Genomic DNA, 10794 nt, shown 5'->3' with positions numbered 1-10794 from the left:
ATTCTAAAATAGTAGGGACTTTTTTATTATTCTCTTGGTAATACAACATTACAGTCTGCACCAAAAACTTTTTCAACTACTAGACCGAAGACCAATATTCTGACATTTTTCTTATTTGGCCAAACAAAGTTTTGGAAAAACTTACTAGTCCGAATGAAATTTTACTAGTCTAGGGCATCGGACTAGTGGCTAACCATGCAGACTGCAACAACAAAAGCTCATGAGTAGGATTATTTTTTGAAGATACTTTCTGTGTAGTGTATTGTCCTATTGTGTGATATATTGTCAAGGTGTATTCCATTAAAATGTATGTAGGAGGGTAGGAAAGGACTTTCGAAATATCTATACAACCAAAAAAAATATTTTACATAATTTTACATAATGGTAAAAGATGCATACTGAAACAAGACCCACAACCCAAATTCAATAACTAAACTTTCCTTCCTTCCCTCCCACATACATTTTAATGGAATAGCCCTAATGTTGTGTAAATCTTTCTTGACATCTATAGTGTATTGTTTGAATGGACGTCTGTTTATATGTTGTTATATATTGTTGGAAATCCTGTCAGTGATGTGTTTGAATAATAGTGAATAATTTGTTTCAACTTCAGAAGAGAAAAAACTTTTTGTTTGGATTTATTGAACAAGATTTTATTATGAGTCAATTTTTGTTGGACATTTTATTACATAATCTAATCAAATTGTTGTTTCGAACAAAATCAAACTGTGCTATAATAAATGTATGTGATATCTTTATTGTACGAGTTCATTCATAATTCAAACTAAATATTAAATATTTAAATGCTTTACATTACAATGTCAAAGTTTTTTTTAAACCCATTTAACAAATACATACTAATGACCACATATTCTGTTCTTAATATTTCCAGAAGTAATATTATTTTCAAATTTCTTCATAGAAAAGTTATGAATGACGTTTGGTTATTTATTTAGCAACTTTTTTCACAAAATATCATAGGATCTTAAGGGACGACATCAAAAGTTCAATGTAGGATAAAAAAACTTAATTCACATAGTTTTTTCACTGACCTCCCTACCCCACGCCCCCTCGTAACTTAATTTAGGAAACATTGATTTACCTATATGAATATATGTAAAATCGATTTTGGATTAACAAAACTTGCAGCCATGTTGAACCCCCCCCCCCCCCCCCCCCCCCCCGCCCAAACTATTTGATTTAAGTTTTTTATCCTACATCGATCTTATGATGTCGTCCCTAAGTTGTCCTGAAATTACTAACAAGAATAAGTTTTACTCGAAAGATTTTTGTGAAAAGAGCTGTACATGTCATCAGTAATTAATAGCAACAAATAAATTTTCTCTAACAAGTCATCCGCAAACCATACACATTTTTATAACCTCTCTTTGGACTTAACATCAGTTAGAGCCATTACAAAACTTGTTCACACCATTCAGATATTTATTACTTCCCTTTGAATTTGTTGGAATAGGAAGCAAGTATAGTGTTCAGTTTCTTAATTCAACTCATTTACCTGTAAGGGTAATACTTTATTTTGTGTAATTTATCCTTATTTGAAAGAATTTCTCGTCTGTCTTTAAGAATATTATATTATTTTGTAGAGTAAAATGGTTGTATGAAACTGTTGAAGTTGTAACATTTAAAGTTTATGTATGTTTTTTTGTATTCAAAAGCAGTAGCTTTTCTTTCTTTTTTATGGTTCTTTCTTAAGGAATAAATAGATTTTTCTTCTTTAGATATTTGAATAAAAGAGCTTTTGTATTTTCAGTAGATTTATATGAAAGATTTATGATTAGTTTTTGTTAAGACTATGTAAAATTTTTGGGATTCCTTATTATTTTCTAGTTTCTAATTATTTGTACATTTCTTGTTGAAAAGGTTTAATCACATTTAGTTTTTATTCTGTGATCCTTAACTTACATTATTTCTTTATATCTGTGTTTTTCAGTGCTATTTAAAAAGACATGTTGTACATGCATTTAACAATCAAGGCAATGTGCTGTTAAAATATTTCTTATTTCCTGTAAAAATGAAAATGAATATTTCTGACATTTCTCTTTCATATGCTAATATTATGATTGATTTTTTTCTGTTCAATATTTGATATATATTTTTTCTTTACATCATGCATAGATAATGTACATTGTACTATAAACTCATTAAAACATCTCAGTAAAATAGTGTTTGTGTAGTATTTATTGCTGTTTATAGGGTAACCATACTTTCGTATGTCAATTTCAAATTAATTAGTTATTCCGTACGGAATTCCTTGACATTGCTGTCCATTTAAAAAACTTCCTGTTTACCGATTTTGGAGCTGTAACTTTTCTGAAAATGTCTAGGAGTATTATATGACCAATAAACTTTTTTCTCTCGTTTCTTGGACCACAAAGGGGTGCGCACTATACATACCAAAAGACGGTATATTTTGTGGTAAAACGCTTTTGGCGAGACGGTGTAACCATAATATTACAATGTACAATGAAAATATATCTTCTCATTTGATGCAGATAGAGGATGGAATTGGATTTTTGTTATGGATTTATAGAACCACTGTGAGGTATAACTGTCCCTCCATCAGGGTTCACCACAATTTGTATATAGATACAAGAAGATGTGGTATGAGTGCCAATGAGACAACTCTCCATCCAAGTCACAATTTGTAAAAGTAAACCATTATAGGTCAAGGTACTGTCTCATTTTCTATGTTCATTGTCAACTTTCCACAAGTTCACTACAAAACTACAAAAAAAAAACCTTTTTACTTGGTTATTGTCCCCCATGTGGCGGAACATAGACATAACAGGAGTCTGTCAATCTATTCTTGTAAGTGCTCTCACATGTACAATTCTTGCCAGATTTTTATAAAATTTATATATTTATATCAGCAATGTCTCAGACGAGTTTCGAAATTAGTGCTAATAAACTATAACATAGTTATGGCCCTTGGAAACATTAACTTTAAATAGAAAACAGCATTGCTAGCTCTCTCCTGTGTACAATCCTCGTTAGATTTTTATGAAACTTATATCATAGGTTTATACCAGCAATGTCTGAGGCAAGTTAGATTATAGTGTCAATCAAATATTTTCAAAACTTCATTGAAATAATTAAATTGCTGAAGTCTTGGTGAAAAATTAAATTAACAATATTGTTGATCTATGTAAATGAGGTTAAGGTCAGATGAACGCTGTCAGATAGTCATGTGCCTTACAATCACTCCTTACACCCTATATAGTTTACATATTGCTGAAAGTGTCGGAGAAAGAAAACTAACCATGGCCAATGAACCATTAAAATGAGGCAAAGTCCGATAAATTCTGCCAGATGGACATATACACATTGCATTTTTTACATTCACCAAACACAGTGTCGTATCTGGGAAACAACTTTTACCATAAAAACAACATTGACCAATAAACAATGAAAATAAGGTTAAGGTCAGATAAAACCTGTCAGACAGACAAATACAACTTGTAATAATTCCATCAATAAAATATTGTCAACCTATTACTTATTGTATCTGAGAAACACTGAACCAGAAAAACAAAACTGACCAATGAAAATGATGTCAAAGTCAATTAAGTCTGCCAGACAAGACAGACAAGTACACCTTACAATAATTCAATACATCAAATATTGCAAACCTATTTCTTATTGTATCTGAGAAACACTGAACCAGAAAAACAAAACTGACCAATGAAAATGATGTCAAAGTCAATTAAGTCTGCCAGACAAGACAGACAAGTACACCTTACAATAATTCAATACACCAAATATTGCAAACCTATTTCTTATTGTATCTGAGAAACACTGAACCAGAAAAACAAAACTGACCAATGAAAATGATGTCAAAGTCGATAAAGTCTGCCAGACAAGACAGACAAGTACACCTTACAATAATTCAATACACCAAATATTGCAAACCTATTTCTTATTCACTTTATTTAAGAAACAGACTAAAACTATGAAAACATAGCAATGGACAATGAAAATAAGGTAAAGGTTAGATGAAACCTGCCTGACAGCAGTACATAACTAACTACATCCAACAATAATTCCGTACTCCAAATATAGTTGACCTACTGCTTATAGTATCTGAGATACAGTCTTGACCACAAAATAAGTCGCTAATCCAAGAAATGAGGTTGAGGTCAAGATGAACCAGTCTGACTAACATGTAAACCAAATATAGACATCTTGTTACTCTTAATATGTCTTACATTCTGCAACAAAAAGTCACAGGAGTAAAAATCCCTGTTTTTTAATAATAAAACCCAATGACTATGAAACATAGAAACTTAAATTTATAAAATCTAAAAGAAGCTCATGACAATAATCATAAACAATTCACCAAAGTTTCATACAAATTGGCTCAACTATGAAGTGTTCCTGAGTTATTTTCCTACCTGTTGCAACGATATACAATAATAGTTCCATAAACAGGTATATAAAAAACACAAAAAAGACTAAAGCTAAATTTATTTACAACACTGAAATCTATTTACAGAATAATAAAAAAGAAAAAAAATCAATTAAAACATGATTATTAAAAAATGTTTCAGGTAACTGATAATGAAGTCCCTTTTCCATCAACACCAAAATAACAACTAAATATATGTCCACAATTATGTTCATTTAAAAAATCACAAAATAAACCCATATCCATACGATATTCGCGTCCTCTAGCAGCACGCACTTCAAAAACTTTTTCTTCAAATCCATCAAATTTATGAAATTCATTAAGATTTTTCTTCCCAATAGCATTATCTTCTCTTTCACGTATAACAATCTTTTTCCAAGCAAGCGCCCTTAATCTTGACCAATAATCATCAACATTTTGACTATTTCCCTCAACACAAATTATTCCCGGTTTTCCGGGTAAACTAAAACCAGTGAGTTTCATTTCGTGAGCCCAGTCTACAATGTCTCTACGCTTAAATTTACTAAATAAGTGATGACTATAAATCCATAGTCTTGAGAATGTTTTATCATATTCAATATCTTTCTTTTTAGTTTTTGTTGCTGGTTGTTTCTTCAGGTATTTTACAAAATTTTCTTGTATCCATTCTATAACAGAGAACATGCAGATTTCTCCTCTATCGACCCCAAGAATATACTGCTGTAAATCCTCATTTAATTGACTATGGCTGTTTCTGTCCATCTGCTCACAACGGGTGAAGACGCATGGAGCAACACTAGGGTATTCATGTGGATAAAGGCAGACAACTTCAATAGTCACCTACAATTGAAAAAACAATTTAAATTCCAATTATCAATTGATTTTGCACACATGTACATGTATAGTCAATTGATATACAGGTAGCATATTTGTAAAGCCAACTTTTATAGTCAACTGATATAGCAAGCTTGTAAAGATAATTGATATAGAATAGTAATATTATTGCCGTACGGTGACCTTTAAATGTTAATGTCTGTGTCATTTTGGTCTTTTGTGGATACTTGTCTCATTGGCAATCATACCACATCTTCTTTTTTATATTGACAATAATCATAAAGAACAGTTGACATTTTGGAGTGCAGTCCTGCCTTCAGAGTTTCCCTGACCTCCTGTCTTCAGAGTTTCCCTGACCTGACGTCACTAATTTGATTGCCATCAACAATATACCAATGCACTAGGGGAGCAAGAACTAAAGAATATGCCCTTTTGAGACCCTTGAGTTAACCCATGGTTTATGGTTGAGTTCATGTTTCTCTTTTCAATTATTTGTGAAGTGCTTAGTGGTCTATCTATTACAAATGTACTCTCCATTGCTACCTCATCAATGACAGGGGATCAGTAACATACATAAGTTTCTTTTATTTTAAGCAAATAATTCTGATGATGGAAATCATGGGTACTCTGATTTAGAATATTTAGATATTTAAAAAATAAACAATATGCCCAAATTTCTGTTCATTGTTGAAGACAGAATATGACCTTTAGTTGTCAATTTCTGTGTCATTTGGGCTCTAGTAAAGAGTCGTCTCATTGGCAATCATACCACATCTTCTTTTTCCTATATCATGTATATAAAAGGGAAAAGATTTCAAAATTATTATAAATTACCTTCTGATTTCCTGGTGTTATTTTCAGTGTAAACCCTATCCTGTTCTGTAGGTAGTCATATGCTAATTTGCCATCAAGATATTGTCTTATCTCTACCATAACTGCAGGGTCGTCTAACCTCAGTTCCCCACTGTTTGGGAACATACTCTGAAGCATCTCTATCTCTGATACCTGGAGTTCTAACATCTCTGGAATGTTGACCTGGGTCTCCTCTACTTCTGGGTCATTAAATTCTTCCATTCTACAATAAATTTAATATGATGACAATAAAATTGAGAATGGAAATGGGGAATATGTCAAAGAGACAACAACCTGAAGAAGGAGCAGACAACATATTAAGGCCACCAATGGGTCTTTAATGTAGCCATAAAAATCCCCCTACCAGAGGTGGTCCTCATCTGACATATAAGAAAAATGGTAGAATATTGGTCTTCCAACAAGAAGTTAGAAAAGTTTTTGGTGCAAACTGAACCAGGTATCATAATATTCATAAGGAATTCCCAAGTATGGTTGTGTTTAAAAGAAAGACAACTCTGTTTACCTGGAATTAATAAGAAATGTCTGGACCTAAATAAAATGTTTTTTTTTGTCTTAGGCATGTTAGGAAATTAAAAAGTTTCCTAGACTTTGATGTGGCAACTTAACTCAATTGGGAAAGATGTTTAAGTACTCCCATTATCAGCACATGTAATAATTGAAATGCACTGTATTTTTAATTATTGGTCATGTTGATTGAAATGAACAATTTAATTTCATGTAGATGGGCAATACATTGTTAATATCCACCCAACAAACAGTGTTTAAACTGTGGGGTTGAAAACATGAAATGTTTCTTTACTTTATCATCTTCTGCAGGTATTTAAATCGTTCATATTTGCTTTTGGTCATAAAATTCATTAATAAGCCCTTAATCTAGTATTCAAAATCAGTTTTGTAACCATTTATATTTATCTCTCATTTTACGTATTAGGTTCGTACTATAATTTGAATGTAACTAGTCAACAGGCTCGGATCCAGCGTTAAAGGGAAAAGGGGGTCCACCACATTTTTGCAAGTCCTATAAAACGGGGTTTCTAAACATATTTCTCGATTCAAAAAAAAAATAATGATGAAAAAGAGGGTTCCAATCCCCGCAGCCCCCATTTCGATCTGCAAATGATAAGAGACATTGACGTTTACATAGATGGGTCGAGAGGGCATGGGCAGTGGCGGATCCAGCCATTTTAAAAAGGGGGTTCCCAACCCAGAGTAAAGGGGGGAAAGGGGGGTTCCAATTATAATTCATTTAATATAATTCAAATGCATTGATCGGCCAAAAAAAGGGGTTCCAACCCCCGGAACCCCCCCCCCCCCTTTTGGATCCGCCACTGATGGGGCCAGGCCCCCTCAGTTCTAGTCGTCTGAAAAAAATGGCTGTTTAAATTGGAAATCACTGGAGTATGATTGTAGCGGACCCCTCTTATGGCAGTCAGTCCTTATAAAAAGTTCTGGCTCCACAACTGGGTTACTAATACTAAAGCATGGGTGTTCGAAAAAATCTTAATTTGTAGATCATTACATACATGCGTATGCTGTCGTAATGACAATAAAAAAAGATATACCAATAAAACATGCATTTTTCTCTTTTACCTCCTTTGTATACTGTTGATTTTTTTTACTGGATACTCTCCTTGATAAATGACCGTCCTGAAAAACATAAATAAAACTTTAAAAGTAGTGTACTATTCGCGAGAACATTTATTTTTCACATGCTTCGATCTCCAGCAGACATTTATAATCCTGTACATCAATTAATTTTACTAACTAATTATATCAAGTCTTTCCATTTTTCGACATAATAAAGACACTTTTATCTGCTTTTTTTTATATAAATGAGCACATTTATATCCGTGGGGTAATTGATAGGACATTCACAGAATAAATAACTAGTTACAATCTGAATGCATTTGTATACTTACAAGTGTTTTAGTGTATAACTTGTAGATCTGGAGCTTCTTGAATATAAGACTTTGTTAAAGTTTGATAGAAAGGTCATTGCATCTAGATTTAAGACGTATCTGATGCAATGCAATGTGCTGAGAACATGGCTAAGTTGAAACGTGCCGTATTATATTTCCAAAAATTTGAAACGTGTCGTATTATTTTTCCCAAAGTACAACAGTGATAAATTGTAAAACTATTTAAAGCCATCAATCTTGTTGATCTTATCATATCTTTTTTTAATGTATGACGGTTGGTTAGTTTTACTTAGCTTTTTAAATCATAATTTCTGTTACTATGGAGATGTCTTCATCAGAGATTGGTTGGCGATGGGATAGCAAATACAGTTATTATAAAGTAAAAAATCTGATTGTAGAATGACAGTCAAATAAAATAAACACTAACAGGCGATTATCATTTATATTCAAGGTTGTTTAATTTTCTCTACTCCGGCAAACGCAACTTCATTCTTAAAGATAAATATATACTTATCTGAAATTTAGACGGCCGACAACAATGTGAGATCTTCAAACTTTTCTCATACAGCTGGTTTGAAATTAGCCGTAGGATCTTCAGATTATCAGTTTCAGACTTTTGTCTTTCAATCGAATCTGATTTTGAACCCATGCTGCTTGTTGACTCAGATATTATGGCATTATTTCTGTATGCACTGTGTCCAACATCCAACGTTAAAACAGGAAATTACACAGTGTCCACACTGGTCAATATATCAGGTCAGATACAAGATTTTAGTTCAAAAAGAGGAGAGCGTTTAGAGTGATACGTAAAAGCACAGGGAATCAGTTTATAGCAAATTAAACTATTGTTGATCAATGTTTTTCAAATGTGTTTTCGTATTTTTTGTTTATTAGTATTACAGTGTTAACTTTTTAAACGTTGACATCAATATTTCTTCGTTTTCTAGCCATGCACCGTCATCCATAAACGTATAGCGAAAAATCCTATATACATACGGATATGGATAGAAAACTGCACATTGCTAGAGAACGAAGAAATATTGATTTCAACGTTAAAAACGTAAATAATGAACTATGATACAAATTAACAGAAAATACGAATTTCAAAAAACATCTAAAAAACCATGATTGCTAAACATGCAAAAGTTTAATATGCTAATCGAGTCCCTGTGCGTATAACTTCTATTCTTTATCACATATACGTAGCTCCATAATCAAGGCATGGGGCGAACCCCTCCCCTGTCCCCTCCTTAATCCGCCTCTGATTATATATCGTTTATATTTCGCATGGAATTCTCTCTGTCATCGTTTGGTATCCAGTTCCTTGTCTTCGTTGCTAGATTCTTCACTACTTTCGGAACTATGTAGTTAGTATCTTATTATAAATTGTTTATATTTGTCATGTAGGGGTAATTTTATAGCTTGCTTTGCTGTATGGATTTTGCTCATCAATTGTCACTTATGGAACCCATGAATCTGCTTACCTTACGGAGTACCATTAGCAGATCATCCCAGGTTTATGCGGGTTTGTGTTGCTCAGTATTTATAGTTTTCTATTTTGTGGTGTTCTTTTTATTATATGCTGCATGTTGTTTGTCTTTCGATCGTTTTTTTTTTCTCTCCTTGTTATTGCCAGTTTGTGTTTTGCGCCCCTATGGCATCTTTCGCCTAATATGAATATAACCATATTGCTATAATAGTTTGGTATATTGCATACGGACGGACTGGTCAATAACTACATACCTTCGCTATTTTATTGCTGAGATAAAAAAAAAATAACAAACAAAAACAAACAAAAACAAACAAAAACAAACAAAAACAAAAAACAAAAACAAAAACAAACAAAAACAAAAACCTGACACAAAAACAAAAACAAAACCTTAGTATTTTATGTTTTCCATTCATATGCACAAACTATATACTGTGCGAGTATTCTATTGCTTCATGAGGTTATATTCATATTTTCATTTAAACCAGACAACAGCGAAAGTCACAATATCAGCTGAATTCCTGCATATAGATACCTCAGGGGAATTGTCCGTAAGTTTTGTAGAGCCAGACTTACACAACTTTAGTGAGGCCCTGTCCCCGATTATGCCAGCTCTGGTTGGGACTCATACCAGCAACAACAATTCCAGCAATACGAAAAATGTTTAACGACAGGCTGTCATTATCGTCACAGGGGTTTACTTTACAATGTACCCTGTTTTAAGAACAGAACTAGATTGGCAAACACTAGAACACACGATCATAAAACAACTAGATTTGCAAACACTAGAACACATGAGAGTTCACGAACATAAAACAACTAGATTGGCAAACACTAGAACACATGAGAGTTGGAAACATATCTTTTGTATATCATGTAGCAAACACTTGACAATGTTAATTCCAATATCGCCACATTTTTTGCCACATGATATTATACTGACAGTAACCATAATATTTTATTTGTCTAAATGAAGCACAACGTCCTTTAAAATTAGTTCTCAAATGACAGAACCTGGTCAGAAATTAAATTGATCTGACCATTGATAATCCATGAACTTTTTATTATATCATTTTAAATATCACAAAGTATCTATAGACAGTAACCAACGATTTTAAAATGGTCTGCAAAGAGCTGCAAGTAAGAAATGATGACAAGCAAGGCTTAGCATGCACGCATATACATAATCAAAGAGCTGAAAGCTCTGAAGAAAAATGACGCCACTGTCTCTAATATTGGGATAGTTTTTATGCAAGTCTTGATTTTCACATACC

At 32.7% G+C, this 10794-nt stretch overlaps 1 protein-coding gene across 1 annotated transcript; it reads right to left on the bottom strand.

The window, feature by feature from the left end:
• Positions 1-4468: 4468 nt before the first annotated feature.
• On the bottom strand, positions 4469-6350 carry LOC143042102 (RWD domain-containing protein 2B-like). The gene is made up of 2 exons (XM_076214349.1): positions 6074-6350; positions 4469-5245 (listed from the first exon to the last, which is right to left on the bottom strand). Exons 1-2 carry the CDS (start codon positions 6311-6313, stop codon positions 4565-4567), a joined length of 921 nt encoding a protein of 306 aa, XP_076070464.1. The 5' UTR covers positions 6314-6350; the 3' UTR covers positions 4469-4564.
• Positions 6351-10794: the final 4444 nt, after the last annotated feature.

This window comes from Mytilus galloprovincialis, chromosome 8 (assembly GCF_965363235.1).
Source record: "Mytilus galloprovincialis chromosome 8, xbMytGall1.hap1.1, whole genome shotgun sequence".
NCBI lineage: Eukaryota > Metazoa > Mollusca > Bivalvia > Mytilida > Mytilidae > Mytilus > Mytilus galloprovincialis.
Note: the sequence above shows the minus strand (reverse complement) of the source record. Positions and strands in the feature narration are given on the sequence as shown.

Bases quoted from the DNA above. Each gene is read 5' to 3' on its own strand.
- LOC143042102 (XM_076214349.1), bottom strand. From the start codon at position 6,313: ATGGAAGAATTTAATGACCCAGAAGTAGAGGAGACCCAGGTCAACATT. The intron at 5,246-6,073 runs GTAATTTATAAT...TTTCAATTGTAG, and splicing joins TAACACCAGGAAATCAGAAG to GTGACTATTGAAGTTGTCTG.